The 22,186-nt window shown below is 42.1% G+C and overlaps 2 protein-coding genes across 2 annotated transcripts in view; both read left to right on the top strand.

The window, feature by feature from the left end:
- The first annotated feature begins 1,591 nt into the window (after nt 1-1,591).
- Nucleotides 1,592-11,959, top strand: LOC130594130 (uncharacterized). Its single transcript, XM_057399857.1, has 11 exons — nt 1,592-1,648; nt 2,214-2,253; nt 2,584-2,652; nt 2,766-2,942; nt 3,563-3,771; nt 4,449-4,732; nt 7,054-7,259; nt 8,116-8,289; nt 8,915-9,113; nt 11,363-11,461; nt 11,687-11,959. Exons 4-11 carry the CDS (start codon nt 2,842-2,844, stop codon nt 11,957-11,959), a joined length of 1,545 nt encoding a protein of 514 aa, XP_057255840.1. The 5' UTR covers nt 1,592-1,648; nt 2,214-2,253; nt 2,584-2,652; nt 2,766-2,841.
- Nucleotides 11,960-12,132: 173 nt separating this feature from the next.
- The window catches only part of LOC130594048 (E3 ubiquitin-protein ligase rnf213-alpha-like), a 46,274-nt gene continuing 36,220 nt past the window's right edge, over nt 12,133-22,186 (top strand). Inside the window, exons 1-9 of the mRNA XM_057399695.1 lie at nt 12,133-12,248; nt 13,072-13,252; nt 14,811-14,942; nt 15,810-16,384; nt 17,285-17,450; nt 17,617-17,834; nt 18,421-18,558; nt 19,074-19,250; nt 20,178-21,645. Coding sequence (XP_057255678.1) covers nt 12,228-12,248; nt 13,072-13,252; nt 14,811-14,942; nt 15,810-16,384; nt 17,285-17,450; nt 17,617-17,834; nt 18,421-18,558; nt 19,074-19,250; nt 20,178-21,645 — 3,076 coding nt within the window. The 5' untranslated portion in view covers nt 12,133-12,227. The remainder of the gene's footprint in view (nt 12,249-13,071; nt 13,253-14,810; nt 14,943-15,809; nt 16,385-17,284; nt 17,451-17,616; nt 17,835-18,420; nt 18,559-19,073; nt 19,251-20,177; nt 21,646-22,186) is intronic.

Below are 22,186 nucleotides of genomic sequence, written 5' to 3'. Positions count from 1 at the left end.
CTGATGCCAAATGAGCATATGCAGGGCAAAACTCTTGTGACAGAAGTCACACAGAGGGAAAATCAGGCTTTACCTAGGGTGCTTCCCTATTACTGGTGATTGAAATCCTTAAACTGATATTTAATGGCAAAGAAGAGATTTGCCTCTTCTGTCACTCAGAAAGCCCATTAAGAAGCCTGTGTGTGGTCCTTGCTTGCTCTTGCAAGCTGGTGATACCGAAGGGATGCTATGCCCCATCACTGCGGTGTGGGAATGTTTCTGTATGGAAGAGGCAGAAATAAAAGGGTGGCTCTGACAATACCACAGTGCAGCTTTTATTCTGAAGAGATTCCATCTGGCTATGTCCACTCAATATCCAGTCATTTTGCTGCTTCAGGATAGTTCTGGGAACTTTTTCTTTTACTTTGTCTTCTTTATCGCCATCATCATGGCAAATGAAATGAGATGTATTGCTTCTTTTTCTTCATCCAAATAAACAAATATGTGAAAGTTGAGGTATGACCTGTTTCTTTCCTGTGTAAGAAATCAGTTTGGAGAAGGCCAATTTATGCTAAAAGACCATTCACTTTATTTCACATAAAAAGTAAAATCTTTGCTTGAAAATTCAGGGTTTCCCACTGAATTTGTCTTCCTTCTGCTGCTGATCAACCGCACTACCAATCTATAAAATTTCTGGTCCAACAAACTGTGCTGTTTGCTGTATTACAGTCGAGGAGCAGGGTAAAAACTGCCTTCAAATTTCTTAAGAACATTTGGGCATTACTGGACTGGGCTAAAACAGCCTAAGAGCCTTGGATTTCTGTGTTGTCAGTACCCTTACTTTAAGGTAAACCGTATTAGGCTGTACACTGTTTATCTCTCTTTTTTCCTGCTCCCGTAGGAATTACTTCATTTGCCTGGCCACAGCTTTGCTGTGAAATGGTCTCAAATGCCAGGGTTCCTCCAAAAGCCATCATTGATAGAGACATGGGCTGATGCAGCACGTAACAGGGAAACTCTAATTATGGCCATTGGTGCACATATGCTTGTCCTTTCCATGGCACAGCAGTCCCACCCCAGGAGGACACCCATGCTCAGCAAGTCCCAGCATACCAGCAGCAGTCTGCTGTGTCACTGGAGAGGGAGTGTTATCATGAGTGCTGGTTCCAATCAAGTGGGACTATCAGAAACCCAGGAACCCCAGTATTCAAGGAAGCCAGAATGCTTTCTGAGCAGGAATCACATGGTGCCTATCAAAGAGCAAACTTAGTCATAACTAAACTCCTTGGGGACCCCCAGAGACAATTGATGAAGGCTGTATTTTCCACCCTTATAGCATGCAGGATAGCATTGTTCTTTTGGATATAGCGGGTTACTCGCATGGAAGTTGCAAGGTGATGCCCTGCGTTCACTTGCAGTTGTGCTGAGATGCAGCTCTGCTCTTTGCATTCGTAATTTCCTGTGTGCAAATGAGAAGCCATGGAAAAATATGTTGGAAGAAAGGCTGAATGGCTTCTTCAGCTCTGAACCCTCCCTGGCCCTGTGTAGTTTGAATCATTGCTATGAGTTTCTTTGGTTTTAACTTTAAACCTTTATTTTTCCAAAAAAAAGATCCTGGATCCCCAGGGGAGAGAGGAGCCAGTGGAGCAAAGAATCTCTAACAGAAGAGGTAACTGATGAGCATATTTTAGCATTCCCATCTCTGCTCTAATGCAAATATGATGCTGACTATTGTGAAGATCAGGTCTGAGTATGCAGGGCTAGGCTGAGAGTCAGAGGCTCCTGGCAATGCCACATGTAAACTGATTGAGTGCCTAGAGGTACTTTTCTGAACTGCTCATGGAGGACAAAGACAACTGGTAAGAGAAGCCTAAAAGTTGATCATTCAGTGTAATTGTATGTCAGTGTTCCACCTATTGCCCCACCTGTAACTCCACCAATGTAGGGTATGCTAACCACTAAGGGTAAGGATAAGCCCCACCCTTACCTCCAGCAGCACAGATTGCTCCATTTTCCTATCCCCAAAAAGCTGTACCAAGCAATGGTGGAGCTTGGCTAGATGGGAGGTCACACAACAGGTGGTCTGGGATTCTTGGTTCAAAGACCCAGAGGTCTGTACTCAAGCTATGAGGATTTTAATTTCAAGAGCTTCTCTCCCAGTCCCAGTTTGCAAGTTTTTCTTGTCTTAGTGCATCTTCTGCTGATGTTAATCCAAGCATTCTCCTCATTTGCAGGTGATGGTGAAAGCAAAGAAAACCTAGGACCCAGTGGCAGGTTTGTTGATGTGGATTTCAGTGCTGTGGGATTTCCCATCAGACCTCAAGGAGCTTGAGATCTGGGAGCTTGCAGGGAAAAGAGCTATCTTTGGTAGGAGGTATAGCTTTACTACTGTAAGGCTACTCCACCCTTAAAGTCCTTCCTCCACCAGCAGATAGAGATGGACACAAGTAGAGGCCTTCAAAGACAGGAGTTGGTCTCTTTCCAATGTTGCTTGGTCTATAGCATGCCATCTGTGTCTGAGTTATTCACACAGCAGCTTGATACTTGCATCTAGGCAGCTGGGACCAGTCTAAATGCTTTATGGTAACCAGGATATTTGTACAGGACTGGAAGAAATGATGCAGAAGATCCTTCTTTTCCAGGAGCTGCAGCCAGAGTTTTGGAGAAATGCATGTGAGTGTCTGAATTCTGCCCTGGAGCCCTGAAGTGAATCAGGTGAAGATGGCAACGTACTGGTGGAAGGTGTCTTGATGTAGGCCTCACAGTATTTCTTTCCCTTCCAATAGCTGCCTGGAGAACCCATACCTGTCTGATAAAATACTTAAGACGGAACCAACAATAACCCTAGAGTTTGTTGTTGTGATGTCAAAAAAATTCAAGTTTCCTAAAGAGTCATCCAAGATCTGTGTTGCTTTTTACAAGAAACCTGGACAATACCAGGAATTTGCTGTTCTAAAAGAAAGGTAAAAATTATATATAAATGTATTCTGATGTAAAATTTTTGGAAAGCATATAGCTTGCTAAACTTTAGGATCCCAGCCTGGGCTTCAGCTCCAGACAAAGACATCTACATGTAGGTATCTGTAGAAATGAGTTGCAGTGTTAAGTCTAACTTCTGTAGGTCTTGCATCAGATCTGTCAGATTCTCACAGAGGTCTAAAACATTATGAAGCTTCCCAAATGTGACCAGATGACTTGCATGGGGGAAAACGCAGTGAACAATCACCTCAGTTCTGGTACAGTTGCAGCACTCATCAGGAATATCTAGATGTATTTCCCATTCTTTTTACAAGGCAGCTGCAACTTTGGCTAGGACCAGAGTTGTTCACGTCAAGACTTGCCACCAGTTATTTTTATTTCTCTCCTGTCTGATAAACCTTAAAGCTGAGGTCAGATTATCAAGTATTTTCTGCCATTCTAAAATCCTGAAGCATTTTGCTGAACTCTGCATTTTGAATGTGAATGTTGATTGCTCATTCTTGCTGCATGAACCAATTTGTACAGCTGAAGTCCTTCTGGAGTTGAACAAGAAGGAAGCTTCTTATGCTGTAGTGACTAATTCTTCTTCTTTATTCTGTTCTAGAAAAAAGTATTTACAGGGTCAAGCAACAATCCCCATTTCCCATGTACAGGGAGAAACAATTTTTTATAAATATGCTATCTTAAAAAGTATGCTCTCAACTGACCATGAAAGATCATGTGATTTAGAGTATATTTGTGGAATGGACTCCAAGAATACAGGTCAGCTACATCGAGTCTTGAACATTCCCAAGGAAGAGATCAAAGCAAGTGGTATGTATTTTACTTTACTCAACTGGCATGAAGTATGACTGACAAACCCTTGCGCACAGCAGATGAACACAAACTCCCTTGTTTTGCTTCACAGTGGGGCAGCACCTGCTTTCTGCAACAGAAACATTGCTGTTGTGGGGATTTTTTTACATGTAGTTTTATGGACTATTTATTTATCACAAGCAAATTCTTTATATAACAAACTATTTTGGAAGGAGTGTTCAAGTTATTTTGCTTTTTCCCGGAATAAACTCAGTCTTCTCATTTTGAGGCAAGAGAGGGTGTGTAATGAAGCCTTGAATCATTTTTGTATCTGCCATCAGGCCTTTAGTTGCCATTCCAGAAGGGTGCAGGTGAGCTGATGGGCCAGTGTCAGATCTGTGACCCTGTATAGATGATCTGAATATGCCAGGATGTCTCAAAAAGTAGTAGACTCCTATTGTTGGGGTAATTGTATCAGCTATGGGCTATGCATACCAGTCCCTTCTAAAGTGCAGGTGAGGTACCTAGGGCTGAATTTAAATACGCATGGTGAGTTTTGTGCATTAAAGGCTCAGTTATGACTCAGCTGGGCTTGGCATTCATACAAAGCAGTTGGTATTGTTAGCTCAGGGCCAGCCTAAGACTCGTCATTATAGGTTTGAAGGTTCATTAACAAATCCCTGATTCCTCCCCAGGAACATGGACTATTTTTGAAAACATGAAGTGCTATTTTAATGAAAAAAAAACAAATATCCTTGAATTGTTCAAATTGCAGTCTCCAAAAAAAATGCCCCAAAACACAGTCAACTGTGGTATCATAGAATACCTCACAGATGAATTCTCCAAGACTATCAAGCTCAAGAAGAGCTTTAACAATTTAGAAAGGAAACTGAAGATCTACACGGAGAGCTTCAAAATTTATCTTGGGGATGCTGCAAATGGCAAAACCTATTCTCCAACTGATCTTGAAGATCACCAAGTAAGTATACACCAACCTAAAGTAGCTAGCAGCAACCAGGTAGACAGACCCCTGAAGAGATATTTCTGCAGCTATGTCTAATTCCATGTAGGGTTGTGAACCACAGCCAGAAAACATCAAAAAGCTGGACCTTATTTTCGTTGCTTTTTCTGGTTTCTGGGTTGGACCCAAAGCCTGATGAGGTTCAAGGGTGTCTATTGGAATCAGACCTGAAATGTGTCATTTGTAGAACTAGCTTTGAGGCTGGGTCATGGAAAGATTACTCTGGTTTTGAGAATCTTGCATTGAAAAAAGAAGAATTTCACACTCAATTATGTTCTGGCTTCAATGCCTCATTTTAAAGTCTGAAATTAAATTGCCATTGACTTATTTCTCAGGGGTATACACCAAAGTCAGGATGCAGTTTAAGGTTGCAGACACTTAAAATAAAATTGGCATACTGGAAAATAACTGGGTGCATACATGCTTAGCTCCTGATGTAGGTGCTGAGAAGTACAGAGTTAGAAAGATTAGAGAGTCAGCCATTCAGTAGGCGCTGATTTTTAGTCAGAGGAATGACTTACCAGTCCTTACCAACTGCAGTGATGGATCCTCTCTGGGCTAAAATTGATTCTTTTGGGTGTTTGCTTTCTTGAGCTGAGTACTACATCCAGAGTGAACAGGCTTGCCTGAGCAAGACCCCCTCCCCAGCTCCTTTTATTACCAGCAGAGGGACCAAATTTTATTATCTGCAAGGGACAAAAGAAAGGATGTTTGTCTTATCCTAAGGTGGAAAGATGGATTTTTGCCCTGGACACATCCATCTCTTTACACGGATTGAGTAGGGGTCTTGGAAGAAAGGTGGAAATCAATATTCTCATTGCTCATAGAAGTGAGCAGTTGCAGTAAAAAGGCAAGATCTCCATGGCTACAGGAGAGCACTGATGTCCACCCCCATCCCAGCATGGATACTGTCTGAGATGGTACCAGGTCTGGCTTGGACTGAGTTAATGTTCTTCATAGCATATGGTGCTGTGTCTTGCATTTGTGGCTGAAACAGTGTTGATAACATGAATGTTTTGGCTATTGCTGAACAGTCCTTGTATACCATCAACGCTTGCTCTCTCCCACTGCTCCCCACAGTGAGTATGCTGGTGGTAGACAAGAGGTTGGGAGGGAACATAGCCAAGACAGCTGATCCAAAGCGACCAAAGGAGTATTCCATACCGTACGATGTTGTCCTCTGCAATTATAGCTCAGACAAATGAGCAGGAAGGAGGGTTGTTCGCAGTTATGGCATTTGTCTCTCCAAGCAAGTGTTACACATGCTGAGGCCCAGCCACCCAGGAAGGGGCTGGACATCTGCCTGCCAATAAGTAGTAGTGTATGAATTCTTCTTTTTTGCTTTGTTTACATGGACAGCTTTCGCTTTCCCTATTTAACCATCATCATCTCAGTTCATGAATCTTCTCACCCTCTTTCTGTTTTCATCCTGAACCACAGGAGAAAAGGCAAAGTGAGAAGCCTGGTGAGTATTTAGTTGTTGGCCCAGCTCAAACCACCAGCATTGTTTAATGGAAGTCCTATTTGAGCTGAGGTGCCACATTCACCTGGCATCATCTGGGGCTTGACTCAGAGAGAGGCATTAGGGTATACCCGGAAAAGGGCTAAGTACCTAGGCTACAAACAGTTAGGTGGGGATGCTGTCTTACATTGTGAGGGTGTCCTAAAAGGTCACATAAAGTGGAAAGCCTGAAGTAAACCTGGGTTACACAGGATGCAAAGCAATGTGTTGCAGGTGATCTGTAGGCAAATCCCAATGGGAGGAATTGAGTGATGGGTGCTGCATCTCTGTTTAGGTAGAAGTTGTTTACCTGTCCTTTGGGTTTCATGGAGTCATACTCCTATAGTAAGCTACGTCTCTGGGAGAATCTCCACTATTCCTTTTGATTCCCTTTGATTTCCCAGCTCAGCTGGGAGACTGAAGATCTGTTTGCCTGTACTTCACCTGTGGTAGGGCTTGAGCATTCTAGAATGGTGGCTAGCAGGGTCCTGATGCCAGTGAGTATTCAGCAGATAAGGACTGCTTGGTAAATTTCTGACAGCCAGGAAAACATTCTCCCTGGAGTAGTGCCAGGGCAGTGAGATACAATGGAAGCTAAAATATTTGCTAGCTGTTGCAAAGACAGGAACCTGTCTTTAAGTAAGTGGTGTAACTGCAAGGCTTTTGCCTCCAAGTAAGCAACTTCCATCTTCCATCCTCCTTCCTGAACCCTTCCCAGCTCCTCAAGTAAGATTGTATTGTCTTAGTGAAACTCCCCTTCTTTACTTTCATTGTTCAGTTAAAAACTAACATGATAAAGTTCATGGACAAGATCGTTGGACACCTGGAGACAGAGGAGCAGAAAGATAATGGGCTGCTTTTTGCCTTACACACCTCATTTTGTTATAACATTCAACTAAGCAAAGAGGTAATCGTCAAGGCTGAAAAACTCTTCCAGGACATTGGCCCATTTCAAGACAAATTCCAGCATCTGAGAGGAAGGAGGTAATTAAAAGTGTCATCTTACTTGAGTTAAAGATCCTTCTGTAGTCATTGCATTCATTGGGCCATTTTCTCTGTGGAGCAATTATGTGAAAATGGAGGTAGAATGTGGTCCTCCAGATCCCTTTCCGCTTCACTTCAATGCTTCCTACCTGTGTTTATGCCACTGGCTGCCATAACCTCTGCAGCCTGTCCCCTCTGACAGGTCTCCGATAGAAGGAGAGCCACAGGTCCTATTTTTGGCAGGGATTGGCTTGAGATTCTGAACCTTAAATATATGCACATCTGTAGGTGTCTGGTTGTCTGTTATAATCAAAGATTCAACTGGTCATCAGTGTCATTTTAGATGCCATGTGCTATCTTACCAAACCTCCTGACCAATTTTAAAGGATTAACATCTCCCCAGAGTTCTGGTTCATATCTGAAAACCTTGGAGGTCTGTCTTGGATGTCCCAGACATCTCAAAGAGAATTAGACATTTTTATGAAGACAGCTGAATTTAGCCCTACAAAAGCGGATGTATTAGGCCACAAAGTCAGATTATACTGTATTTTGTCATGCTGGTATACCGTCTACGTTATTTTTCTTTTGATTTTCCTTTGCGGCGTAACACTTACGGAGGAAGACTGTTTTGGGAAAGCTGGTTTGGGATTCATTTGTTGTACATGAATGTCTGCTGATAAGGTCTCTAGAACTAAGCTCTTGCTTGCTCTCACACACCTTCATGCATCTACATGTTGGCAAGATGAATGCCATTGGGTTGAGGTGCAAGTTCACAGCTCCCATTGCCATCTTAGGAGGGTGGTTATGGGAGATCTGACCAGTGATGGAGATTTTTGGTGGTTCTCTTTCTTTTCAGCGATTACATTTCAGCTCTGAAGAAAATCTGCTTAGATAATGAAGATGACGTCTTGTGCATTTGGCTGATTCCATTACTGTATGCAATTACAGAGAAGATGGAGGGTCCTTTTTCAATACAAACCGTTCCTTCACAACGCTTGTTGCAGCTGAGAGATGATGAAAAGAAACAGAAGTAGGTTTGAAAGGGTTACAACATCAAGGCTGGGTCAGGGAAATAAGCTGTTGTACTGTTAGAATAATTTTTGCAGTGCTTTTGCTTGTGGACTTCCAAACACCAGAAACTTTGTGTTTCTTCCCTGGGATGCAAGTCATTGCCGTTCACCTACATCCTACTTCTGCCCTAAAAGAAGGGGAGGGTGTTTGAAGGCAAATTGGAGGAAGGGAAAGACTGAGCTGAAGACTGTGCAGTCTCACTGCAGATAGCCTGTTGGGAGTGGTCTTAGGGAGGAAACTACCCCTAGATCCTCATTTGGGCATTGTCTCACAGGGAGGAAGGTGGGCTCACATCAGGCAAATTGGGCAGGGAGTAAAAGCATATATGTGCACTCACACAAGATAGTGTCTTATGGACTGAAATTCTCAAACACAGAATTTATTCTTTAAAAGGCTCAAAAGGAAAAAAAAAAAAAAAGAAAGGGTCTTATTGTGTAAATTTACTTGCTATAAAACCCCAGGTGTTCAGTTACTTCTTCTTTAAGTCCAGTGCCATATTTGCCAGCCACAGGAGCATGTAAGATTGCACAAAGTACATCCTGATGCTCCAAAGGGCGTCTGCTGTTAATGGTCCATTTTCCTAGGAAAGTCCTGGAGATGATAAAGATTCACAAGTCATTCATTGAAAGCTGCTCTCCATTGGCAAAGACGGTCCTGGAGATGCTGGCCCTGAAGAATTTCACCACAGAGTCCCTGCTCCAAATCAAGCTTCCACCTGTGGTCCTCCTGGACACTGTGTACAATCGCATCATAAAAATCGCCCTTGAACCAGCCCAAGTGCATGTAAGGTGATCAGACAACACACACAGTAATAGATCAACTTATTGTTAGTGTTTTTTCTTTAGGTCATGAAAAGTTCAGCAGTTTTATACAGGTAAGCCAGAGTCTTCCTGGTTCCTGAAGAAATTTTCAACAAATCCAAAGAGGCTGAATCCTAGGAACCTGGAGTGAGAGCTCAATACCCATCTTTTGAGAGAAGTGGCAAAAGAGAAAGAGCAAAGGAATCTCTTTTTTTTTTTTTTTGGCCTGGTTGGAAAATTGCTAACAAATGCTGTATCAAATGAATTTTAATCAGAATATTTGAGCATCCTGTCCTCAAATGCAGTAGCCAAAATGAACACTGTGGGGATCAAACAATTGGGAAAAGATGAAAGAAGTTAAAGTTCTAGCTTGCATTTTTGAAAGAGTGATTATTTTTTAATCAAAATTTGACTTGTTTATAAATCATAGAATAGTTAGGGTTGGAAAGGACCTTAAGATCATCTAGTTCCAACCCCCCTGCCATGGGCAGGGACACCTCACACTAAATCATGTCACCCAAGGCCTTGTCCAACCTGGTCTTGAACACTGCCAGGGATGGGAACATACTTTGTGTCATTCTCACTTATGTTTCACCTACACTGTTGTAATAGACTCTGAGGCTCTGAAGAGGAATACCACTTAAAATCTACTTCTTGGTGTATATTATAGGATTATACACAATACACTGATTTGTACTTTAAAAAATCTGAGCTAAGACCTCTCACACCATCCTCTGAACTCCAGAGATCTTGGAGACAGCTGGTTTCTGTGGGATTTGAAATTATTTTTTTAACAGGAGCTAGATCTGCCTTTCCATCTGAAGTGCTGAGGGTTTTTTTTTTTAATTCAAGCACTGGCAGAAAAAAAATCTCTGAAGGTTTCACATTTGTCAGTTTTCGTAGGGGACTACCTCAGCTCTGGGAATTGATATGTTTTCACAGTTGTTTTCAGTGTATGTTTTTACCCTCTATTCAGGAAAAGGATTTGAACGGCCTTTTGAACAATATTGCTGAAAGGATGACATCCTGGTTCAAGGACTTGTAAGTACTGACCTTCTGAGAGGATAGATACTAGGACAACTCTGTGGAGGAGGTGGGAAAGAATGGCTAGATTTGTGTTTGAGCTGAATAAGGGAGGTTGTAGTCATTTTCTTTGTTAGATGTACGTCAGTCTTTTAAACCCTTCTGGTGCTGATGAAGGATGAATGCATCCACAGGGGAATCTGTCCTGACAGACAATCTACCTCCATCTCATGTTGTGGGGTTCAGCTACAAATTCAGACGTTTAAGTGGCTCTGGTTGGCTTACACTGCATAGTGTTTTTCAGCAAATGAAGGATACTTAAGCTCAAGATTGTGTTGACTGTTTTTTAAATGCTATTGTTATAATTAGCACATGAGGTGTACAGTGTTTTTCTGTGTCCACAGGCACCAATCAGAGGGTACCAAGCAGGGTACTGAGCAGCCGACGAAGCCCACAGATGAGGAGGATGCCATATTCTGTCTGAATTTAACATATGCATTGCTTTCATTTTCCTTAAAACACTGTTATGCAGTGCCATTTAGCTCGATAATGTCACTGCTACGGATACTTCAGGTGTTTGATGCAGAATCAGAGGTGTTGCAAGCAAATCAGGTAAAAATAACACCCACAGCTTTCATAAAGACATATACCCATGTCTTTTTAGCTGAGAAGGGCCAGGAGTTCAAGTTTGCTTCGTTCAGACATGGCCAGCTATAGGAGTCACAGCAGACCATGTAGCTACCTTTCTCAGTTACTTATTCTAACCTTGTCAGAATTTGTGCCGGGACAGATGAGGAGGCTTTGTATGGACAGAGAGCTGCAAACACAGCTGGCAGTGTCTTAGAGTGTGCCAGCCATTTCTCTTCTCAGAGGCCCTTGATAGTGGTGGGGAAGGCCTTTATTTTCACTCTCTACACAGCAGTTAAGTATCAAAAGCCAGAGTGAAAATCTGGTTTTCCTTGCCAATTGCCTCCTTTTTATTATTTCCCAAGGAATTTCAGCATTTTATCTCAGAAAGATGGCATCAGTTTGAAGGTTATATGACAGAGTGGCTGGAGAAATCCTTGCCCTGGCCACCCATGAAAAATACACGGTTCTTTGAAAACATCGATGTGAGTAACAAGAACCCACATAAGGAATAACCTCCCACCCTAGAAGGTCTGTCAATACTCTGAGGCCCAGTTCACTAGCTTTGCTTTTCTGCCACAGGTGTGGCACGAGCTGTCCTTGCTCAACATCCTCTGTGCGAAATGGACCAAGAAATGGCAAAGCCTGATACACAACATGGTTGAAAGGTGGCTGGAGAAAGTAAGTAATGGTTACTTAACTCCAGGCAGGTGAGTTGATGCTCAGATTTCTCCTGACCCCAGGATGCTGTTTTGTCCCAGTCAGTGTTTGGATGATGGCTCCATCAGCAGCCAGCTCCTTGCTGATGTAGAGGAGCATAACTCCTCCCCTACTGCTATGAGAAATTAATGATAATTTGGCAAGGCTCCAGAAAGCAATTGCAGCTTAAGCATTTCCTTCCTGCAGGTAAATGGCAGAGAACTTCTGGACTTCTACTCAGAATTCATAGAGAAGGACAAGTATTGGAATACAGGTCTCGAGATCTGCTTCACGGACTGTGTCATTCAAAGGATTAAACACTTACCTAAAAGTGAGGTACACAGCTTCTGTCTGAATGCCACCATCACTTCTTGCAAGCTGGGAGTTTCCACCTCCTGCCACACTGAGCTGACCCACTTTGCTAGCTGTGCTTATTTGGCCTATGGTGGGTTAATAGAGTGGGAGACGAATTTAGTGTAAAGGTAAGAGTTCTACAAAACTTATTTACAACTAGGAGGAAAAAACTCTTGTCCTTATTTTTCATCTTTACAGGAATCTATGTTAGTAAAAATGGTTTCCAAAGTCATCAAGACAGACAGGTCATATGCTGGGAAAGTCCTTTCTGCTGTTGTTGAGAAAATATTCTTAGACAAGATGAACAACTTCCCTTTCTCCTTAAAAAAGGGAGAAAGACATGCTGATAGTGCGGAACTATTTCTCAAAGAGGTGCTCAGCTCTTCTGTGATCTATGATCTCATCTCTGCTGTTGGTAAGTTTCCCTCCTTTTTAAGATTCTTGTGAGCTTTGGGCTCTGTATCCAAGCAACAGCTGATGTGCATGTCACTAAAATCTCACACTAAACAGTTCAGCCATAGCACTGGGTGAAGTTTGAAATTAAGTCCTTTCTTTTGCTAGAAAGGAATATGAGGTTTCATCACCTCTGTTCAAAGATCTGCGAAATTTGTTGCCAACACAAAATGGAGAAGACAAAATATTCACATATCCTGGAAAAAGATGTTTAATTTCAGAAACTGTGAAGCAGTTTCGATTTCTTTTTTCCAGTTGAAATGGTATTTTGTTTCACATTCGTGGGAGGTGTTGAATTTTTTAAATGAAGAATATTAAAGAAAAAAAATTACTCTCTGAAAAAAAAACCAAACAAACCAAACCACCAGAAAAACAACCCCCACCCCCCCAAAAAACCAAACCGAAATGCTAACTGTGAAGCAGCCCAGAGGTTTGTTTCTGTCTGGAAGGAGAATTATAACCAAAGCTAAGCCAGGGTCCTCTAAAGATACATCTGGGGGTTAGTGTACCTAAAACAAATGAAAAATGCTGTCTTACATTGATCGGGAGAAAAGCAACATTTTTTCCCATACGCTGGTGTGAGTCACTTAATTGTCAGTCACACAATCAAATCTGTGCTGTCCACAGAAGTGGCTTTAACAGGTCCCCTTGCTATTCACGGCTTAGAGACAGGGTCTCCAAAGCTGCTAACTCTTCCTGAGGATGTATGTTAAAATGAAATCCAGTGGGGAAACAACTTATTTTGAAAGCACTGCTCTATCACTAGTTTTCTTTTTTTTTAATAGAAGAAACAGAGGACAAACTTCAAAATAAGATCAGTAAAAATGCAAAAAAAACTGGTCTCCATTTTTTCTAATTTCTTCCACATTATGGGCCAGCAAGTTTTCTCAGGAAACATTCACTGCAACCTGCTGTCCATCATCTTCCAGCATCAAGAGGAATTTCAGAATATACTGTGCCTCCGTCGTAAGTTTCCAAATTTATTTCCCAAAACAGTAGTTCCATGTGGTGTGTTTTCCTGTTTAACAGGGCAAATAGAAAATATATCTATATTGGAAAGGTCTCTAAAATACAAAGCAAACAAAACAAACAAAGCTCTGCAAGAGAAGAAACACAAAGGCAAAAAATAGAAAAATTGAATATTGGCAATTTTTAAGCTGTTTTAACACTATGGACAGAAAACAACATTCTTCTACTGTGCAATGGATAGCAATTAAATAGTATTCCTATGATGCATCTACAGAACTGTTTGTGTTGTTAGAAACACAATCACAGAATGGTTTGGATTGGACGAGACCTCTAAATGTCATCTAGTCCAACCCTCCTGCAATAAGCAGGGGCATCTTCAACTAGGTCAAGTTGCTCAGAGTCCCCATCAACCTGACCTTGAATGTTTCCAGGAACTGGGGCATCTACAACCTCTCTGGGCAACCCATTCTAGTGTTTCACCACCCCCACTGTAAAAAGTATATTCCTCATATCTAGTCCAAATCTACTTTTTTAGTTTAAAACCATTACCCCTTGTTCCATGGCAATAGGCCCTGCTAAAAAGTCTGTCACCATCTTTCTTATGAGACTCCTTTAAATATTGAAAGGCCACAATAAGTTCTCCTCAGAGCCTCCTCTTCCCCAGGCTGAACAAGCCCAACTCTCTCAGCCTTTCCTCATTGGAGAGGTGTTCCAGCCTCTGATTATTCCTGTGGCAATCCTCTGGACCCTCTTCAACATGTCCATGTCTTTCCCATGCTGAGGGCTCCAGAGTTGGCTGCAGGGCTCCAAAGCTGGATGCAGTACTCCAGATGGGGTCTCATCAGAGTGGAGTAGAGGGGCAGAATCACCTCCCTTAACCTGCTGGTCACACTCCTTTTGATGCAGCCCTGAACATGATGGGTTTCTGGGCTGTGAGCACACGTTGCCAGCTCATGTCCAGGTTTTCACCCACCAGTACAGCCAGGTCCTCCACAAGGCTGCTCTCAATCCCTGTATTGATACCAGGGGTTGCTCCAACCAAGGTGCAGGACCTTGTACTTGGCCTTTTTAAACCTCATGAGGTTCAGATGGGCCCACTTCTGAAGCTTGTCCATATCCTTCTGAATGGCATCCTGCCCCTCAGGCATGTCAACTGCACCGCTCAGTTTAGTGGGTCTAGGGTTTGTTTTTCTGTTGCTCTTTATGCTGGTTACAAAATAACCTTCAAGGTCATCGGCCAGTTTCAAAATCCACCTAAATTTTACAAAAACATGGAAGAAATTTCTTTCAAATTCTTCTGCTGTAATTAACTTTGTTCATGTGAGTGTTTTGGACTTCGGCAGTGATCACATCAGAAGGGCTCTTGATTGATAATGCTGCTTTTAGATCAAGTGAAACAGCCTTTGTGCAAACTCAAGCGTGCATTTTTTTAATGGCGGTTGTTACATTTCCAGTAGCTTCCCTCTTTCTCCAGATGATTTTCTCAAAAATCCTTTATATGTGAGGTCTTGGCATAGGTGTGTGGTTTGTTGTTTTTTTTTCTTTCTTCCCCCAGGTCTCTCTGTCTTTAGCTGTATAGCAGAGGTGCTGAGAGTCAGAAAAGAGGAATATGAGCAATTGCAGAAGGAGGTGGAGCAGAGACGCTCATTTCTGCGTCTATGCAGAAGCATAGAGGATGTGATAAGAGGTACCATCCCATTCTATTTGAGATTATGGGATTGCCTATGTAGTTCTTGATTCCTAAAATAAAGAGCTGGTAACAAATCCTCCAGGAAATGGTGCTGCATGACCATCTAGTGGCAAACAGCAGCTCTGAGGAGAGAGCAAGCAGGAAAGGGGAAAAAAAAAAAGGAAGTCTGGTAGGGGTTCACATATGGAAGGAATTCAGAATAGTGGGAGAATCTGTCTCATGGGGAAAGATTAAACAGTGCAAGGTATTTAATTTCTCTGAGATATATATAAGGCTGAATTACTTAATTTGACAAATGTTTGTAGGGGCAAAGTGCATTTCAGTCAGGGCAAACAATTTCAGACAAGATCTAGAACCTGAAAAGAGAAGGACAGAGCTAACAGAAGAGAGCAGAAATGTGTGTTTAGTTGGGAAGATTCACCCAGTGAATTCTTCCTGGTAGACAGTGGAACATACATGTGCCAGCATTGAAGTTCTTGGATTGGGTGTAAGAATCAATAGAACTGATTCTGCAGCTGAGGTGGGCCAAATGGTGGTGTAGATCTCCTCAACATCTGCTTCAGGGCCAAGTTGTTTTCTAACACTACAGACAGTACCATGGTTTGAAGTACCAGACAGTACCATGGTTTGAAGGCTCTGTATCTCATCATGGAACAATGGGTTTTGCCTGCCAAACCCTTTCTTTTGGTGTTGATCTTGGATTCAGTTTTTCCCAAAGAACTTTGCCATAAACACACACACACACACACATACACTCCTACCACTTGCGTGTTGCAGTCAGAGTCAGAATATTTCCATGCTTAAAGGTTAAGTGTCTTTCTAGCTGGAGAAATGTACTGATTTTATTGTTTCCACCTTTCTTAGTGAATAAAAGTCCTGTGGACGAATGCATCTCTAAGAGAGGACATTTTAAGGATCAGATATCTGTAAGCGTTTTTGATGTGAATAGCCAGAAGAAAACTTCTGAATCCCACTTCCTTACTAAGTACAGTGACATGATGAAAAAAATTCATATCTTAGAGGAGAGCAATTATTTTCAGACTTTATGGAAGGAAAAAGCAAAGCAAATCAAAGCCATAATCCCTGAAGAGAAAATTTTGATAGAAGATGTACAAGAAAACATTTATAAACCAGCCATTGATGACTTTCAGAGTACCTATCTGTCCCTCAAAGACTTATCCATCACCATTGGAACTGTGCAGAGCCATTTTGAGATACAATTAGCAGATGAGAGTCAACTCAGAAAGGAGTTTACAATTATGGAGATGAGCGAAGAGAAAGGGGATGGAAAAGCTGCCTGGGTAGATGCTGCAGTGGGGAAGATTAAAAACTACTTGACCCTGTCTACAGTGGTGAACACTGCCAAGATGATTGACGAACTGCGGAAGACACTTGATCTTAATGGGAATTTTCAGATTATCAGCGACATAACAAAATACGTATGTAGGCCACACATTGATATTTGACTGCTCTTGTGTCTTCTTGTTGGCAGGTCTGAATGGGGAGCCTTTGTTTTTGTCTGTCTTAACTTTTAACTAAATCATATTGGACACAGTGAATGATCTTTTTTTTCCTTTTGGAATATAAATTTCACTGTTGTAGCAATCTCTCTTTTAGCCTGGTACTTTATAATGGCGTAAGTGGAGTCAGGAATGTGATGCAGTTTATCCTTAATCAAACTGGTTGTCTGCAAATGAGCTTCCAGTGCCACTAGAGATGCCTAAGGGCATCTGAGGAAACTATGTGAGACCAATGGATGCAGGCATCTCTGTGTGTCAGCAACCAAATTCTGCATCAAGTGATTTGGAATAGACAGAAACTCCAGCAATTCTTCATTTGGCTTCCACATGTTCTTCTTTTGCAGATCTCCAAGCCTCATTGCCCCATTCCTGCAAAAACTAAAATGTTGTCTTGTCATAACCTTTCTATTATGGTAGCAATGATGGGAAACTGCACATGTAGCCCCCACAGAGCAGCTGGATGTTCTTTGTACCTTGAATAGCTTTCCAAGTTTTGGACCAGTTTCCCCAGAAATTTTGAAATGGGAACAGACCTTGTAAATTTTGTGGAAAGGTCTCTTAGTGATCAAGACTTCAAGGCAGATGTCAGACAAGTTTTATATCATGACTGTGTGCCTCTGCAGAGACTTGTGCTGAAATACCAGACTGAGTTTATGAAACAGATTGGATGTGAGGAATAGAAGTCTCTGGGAATGTGGCACTTTGGAAAAAGCCCTGAGTGGCTCATGGATGGGGCAGAGGCAGAACTAACCTTCCTTCTTCTCTTACCAAGGGACACACACTAGTATGTCTTGGATTGTTTTTTTTTTTTCTTTTCAGGAAGAGCTGGAATTCAAGAATAAAAGACTTGATTATATGACTCAGGACTTAATGAAGGTGAAAAACAGTTTGAGCAACCTTCCAGAAGAGATGCTGGAATTTCTGAGGGAACTTCTTGAATGCACAAGGAAAGGCTTTGTCTCCTGGATCAAAACCATAATAAAAGGTGAGTTGTACTGGGATGTAATAGAGTCATCAGGTAAGAGAAACAAAATAGGGGGATCAGACGTTGTGACAACAGCATTGCATGAAACAACTGTGTGAACTCCAACTCTGAGCTGACCATGAAACTCCTCAACCAGGTGTCTTATTTTTGGATCTTTTCCCCCTAGACAAAACAGAAATTCCTGTATTTGTGGAGCTGGCATCAATTTCTGCAGGTGAAAAAGACATTGATATTGACAAATTGCAGTTCTTCCGTGATGCTATGACTGCTTCAGCACCCATTATATTTGACCTGAGACCCACATCTGGATTTGAACAGTTCTCTGAAGCCCTGTCATTCATCAGTGAAGCCACTGTAAAAGACAAAAATCTGCCCAAAAAGTTGGTGAGTCTGGAAATCCTATGTTCCAAAGTTACTTGAACTCGTACTAGAAGAATGAACTGGCAAAGTTTAGTGCATTGATGGAGGGGAGTTAAGACATCCAACTGGATGTAGCAGATATGACATAAAACCTACGAGAAATCTGTGCTGTTTTGGACTGAAGACCAGTTGGGGCACCTTAAAAGACCTCACAAGCCTATGTGAGAGCAAATGGAGGAGACCTATTAGGTGCCATGTACAGAAGAAAGTGATTCCAATGCTATGTGTTTTCAGAAAACCTAGTCTAGCACTGTCTTGAATAATCCTCTCCACAGAAACTATAACATCCTACTCAGGGTACCATATAACTGATACCCTTCCTGCAAATTGCCAAGGACTGTCAAAGACCAGCAGCTTCACAAAATATTTATTCACCCACTTTGGCTTTCACAAAGCCTATAAAATAGATGCAGGTGTGGGTGCAACAGCTATGCATTGTCTCTCCAGGCATGGCAGGCACAAGAAACTCCATTCTTACCAAATCATACTCACGGAGCTGCCACCTGGCTATTAGGTTTCATTCTGTTGTGTTGATATTTTTCTTTAACAGAAAGATTCTTGTGATATGAGAGAATGGATAAAGATGGTTCATGACTCTCATGGCTCTGTAGAGTGTTCCTCCATCTCTCAAGCCAGAGACATCATAAGCAGAGGGATGTTTATCATCTCAGCACCTCAAAACTTCAAGGTAACTGTTCTCCACATTTTGAAGAATTCTTTTCAGGGTGTTGTTTCTGCCCAAATTAATTAACATCCTTGAAATCCATTTCAAAGGATTATGTCAGATAACAAATAGATCTCTACTCAGATTTGAAAGAAGCACAGAAGCAGCACAACCTCATGTCACATTTTCCATTAAGTCTTCGTCATTTTTGAGGCAAAACAGGCTTTTTTCTTTTTGTCCCCAGGCAGGAGAGGAAGCAGTATTTAATACAAAAAAAAACCACCTGCTCACTGAGAAAGTATAAAAAGAGAAGGGAAAGATTTAAAATGAGAACTGCCACTCCATTATTCAAGGAGAGTGGTGCTTGCAGTGTACCCTGAAAGAGTGAGCCCTGCACGATAGAAGAGGGAAGGAATGGTCCACATCCTAAGATGTAGGAAAACTTGATGTTTGGCTGTGATATGCAAGGGGGTACTATTACTATTCTTGAAAGCCAGACAAGAGACAGAGTGGGTCTGATCCTCTTACCTGCTTTTCAGGCTGCCCTTGAGGACTGTATTTCAGTGCTACTGCTGAAGGACACCACAGAAGGAGTGTTTCAGACACATCAGAAGTCTAAATACAGCCTGGCTGAGCTCACAGAGCTCCAGAACAAGCTTATGTTGATCACCACAAAAGCTGAGCAGGGCAGAAAGGAGGCAAATCGCTTCCTGGAGGTAAGAAAGGTTACCAGGTTACTTACCAGGTAAGTGCAAGATCATTGTGTGCTTGAAAAACAGTGTCCGTAAGGGTTGGGGTGTTTTTTGCTAAAATTCTTTCATGGAGACTTATCCTTGATCTTCAGCTCTGACTTTTCAGGAACAGAAGTAGCAGACTCCCAGATCTTGCCTGTAACAAAAATTATAAATCACCCTTGCAAGGTGATAATGGAGTGTGTAGAAGTCCAGCTGTCTGAGGTCTTGTCCTTACTTTCATGTCAATGATGTGGAAATCTTCACTCGAGCAAGCCATCTAAGCTTCCACTTTAAAGAGAAACAGGAAAATTCAGGGGTGTGATGGAGGTCACTCCAGTGTGGGTACCCACTGCAAACCAGATGCTTCACATACCAAAAATGCCTTTTCCTTATTTCCAGTAAGTTGGTTATTCAGAAGGTGTTTCAAGTGAGGTGTTCTTTTACATACCTGAGGAACTACCTTAACTGCTGTCTGATCAATTGTAGGCAGTGCAGTGCTTCAGTCAGAGATGAAGAAACCTCACAAGGGCCAAATATCAAAAAGGTGGTGATTCTGAGGGTGGGATACAGCTCATCATAATCTTCAAAAGTCAAATTTGCTTGCTACCTGTGACAATGGAGTTGTCCTTCCTCTATGGGACTCCTTTCTCCAGCAGACATATGCTAGTTATCATGGAACCGGTATTTTTGAAGAGTAATAGAAGTCTTCCAGGAAAACATGCAATTCTAGAGCATGTCAAGAGCAAGGAATGTATCCTGAAAAGCTGTATATAAATATTGAGTCAAATCCTTTTTTTTTTTTTTAACAGGTTTTAACTGATCTGTGGAAGAAAATGTAATGCAGGAAGTATTGAGTAGCTGAAAACACAGGATAATCCTTTTCCCTGTTTTGTCTGTTGCATGTTATAGATCCTGGAAAAAGTTCAAATGGTTGGAAAGTTGTATCTGCAACTTCTCAGTGTTGGCAATGTCCTCTTCACAGACTGGAAGGCTGACATCTACTGCAATCCCCAACACAGGATAAAAGTTTACGCAGAATTTGGAATTGCTGGCATCCTTGTTCAGAGCACCAGACCCGTCCTGGAGGAGCTGAATGGGCTTTGCAAAGCAATGGAGCACTGCCTGGTAGAGTGGAAGAAATATCTGGAGACTCAAAGAGACACCTACTATCACCTCAATCTGTTCACTGCACAGCAGCTCTTCTATCTATGTAGCCAACTGGCCAAAGCCCACAGTAGTGCAATAGAGCCACAGATTCTTAATATGCTTTCTGTCATAAAGCATGACATTAAAGAAGAAGATATTAGAAAAGCCCTGGATGAAGCCCTCATGACTCCACTTGACTCTGTCAACACATTAACAGGAGACAAGGAATCTGTTACCTGGCATGACTACGTCATTCGGTTTCCCCAGCTCATCAAAAGCCTGGCTGAATCTGGCTACAGTACGTCAGTGGCAAAGGCAGCCCTGCAAAGCTGCCTTCCATACTCCAACATTACAGAGCAGAAGCTCATGGATTTTGCCCTCGATCGAAGTGATGACAAGGAAGAGGTTGAGAATCTGAGCAAATTATATGATGAGCAACGAGAAGCCTTTTTGGAAAACTCAAGGAAGTTTAAAAAGAACAGAAATGTTAACCAGGCAACTTTCAGCACCCTTACAGAAGATGAACTGGCCACCTCCTTTGAGAGTTTGCCATCCATCTGTGACAAGGTAACTCTGCTCTGGGATGCTTACTGTAAGAAATACACTGGCCTTGTGTCAGACAAATACATCAGCCTGGATGTCTTTGGTGAAACACTGAAGCAATTAGCCACTCTGGAAACCACATGTATCAAGAGAAGTCTACCAGTAGCCCTTGAAGCCAGGAAACCTTCTCTCATCATGTGTAAAGAAGAGGAAATGTTACTCTACATGCTCTCTGTTTATGGACACACTAAGACAGCACCTCTACCAACATATGATGAGGTCCTGGTGTGTACACGCAACACAGAGGAGGAAGAAGTGGAACTGATAGTTAGGAGAGCTCTTTCATCTGATTCTCAAAACCAGAAAATCTACTGCTTGCTGGGTGCTGATAAATTAGCGTACAAAGTTTCCAGGCAACTGGAGTACCACTTTTTTCGCTTGCTGCAGTCTTCTATAGTCCTTGACTATAGGCTCATTATTTTTTGCAGTGCAAAAGCTCAGAATTCTTATGTTTTCACAGCCTTTCACACCTACAAAGTTACTATCCCATGCTACTCTAAAACAGACATCCAGGCATACCTGAGCACACATCTTAAAGTGCCTCATGGGACAGCCCCTGTCGCTCAGGCCTTCAAAGAGCCCTATCAGCAGAACGTGAAGTTCATATATTCCAACCAAGCAGGAATGGGTAGGTATTAGAACTCCTACTGTGAGTCATGTCTCAATCCAGGAGGCCTTGAAAAGAACATGGCATGCAACACGGCATGCCCTCCACTCTCCACACGTGTTTAGCTTTGGGTAGTGAATTTCAAGAGGGATTTTAGGCCACTTGGAAAGAGTCCAAAGGGGAATGATAATGCAGTCTAGAAAACATGAGCTTCAAGGGAGCTACAATTGTCCAATCTAAAGAAAAATAAATAATGCAGTGAGATTCTGGAAAGAACAAGAAATAAGACTATCTCCATGGGATAAACTAGATCATAGGGATGGGAGTCAGTTGCCTAAATAAGCTCAGATGTTCTCTGAAAGACCACAGACTAGCCCAAATTGCCTCTACCTGCCATTCTGTCGAACAAGTGTTCTGTGGCTCCTTTGCAATATTCAGCAGGATGTCTCATGCTTCTTACCATTTCTGAAACTGTTCAAGACATGTCTCTTCAGACAGTAAAGTTATCTTGAGGTTTTTTAGGTCACATCTGAGGCAAGTTGTTCAGGATCCAGGCCTTCTG

The sequence above is a fragment of the Pezoporus wallicus genome, unplaced genomic scaffold (genome assembly GCF_028554395.1).
Source record: "Pezoporus wallicus isolate ANWC-B61680 ecotype Strahan unplaced genomic scaffold, APGP_CSIRO_Pwel_v1 scaffold_6446, whole genome shotgun sequence".
In the NCBI taxonomy this organism is placed as follows: domain Eukaryota; kingdom Metazoa; phylum Chordata; class Aves; order Psittaciformes; family Psittacidae; genus Pezoporus; species Pezoporus wallicus.
Note: the sequence above shows the minus strand (reverse complement) of the source record. Positions and strands in the feature narration are given on the sequence as shown.

Excerpts from the sequence above, each read along its gene's own strand:
- LOC130594130 (XM_057399857.1), top strand. The coding sequence starts at position 2,842 with ATGTCAAAAAAATTCAAGTTTCCTAAAGAGTCATCCAAGATCTGTGTT. Across the intron at positions 2,943-3,562 it reads TTTGCTGTTCTAAAAGAAAG|AAAAAAGTATTTACAGGGTC; the intron begins GTAAAAATTATA and ends ATTCTGTTCTAG. Across the intron at positions 8,290-8,914 it reads GATGATGAAAAGAAACAGAA|GAAAGTCCTGGAGATGATAA; the intron begins GTAGGTTTGAAA and ends CCATTTTCCTAG.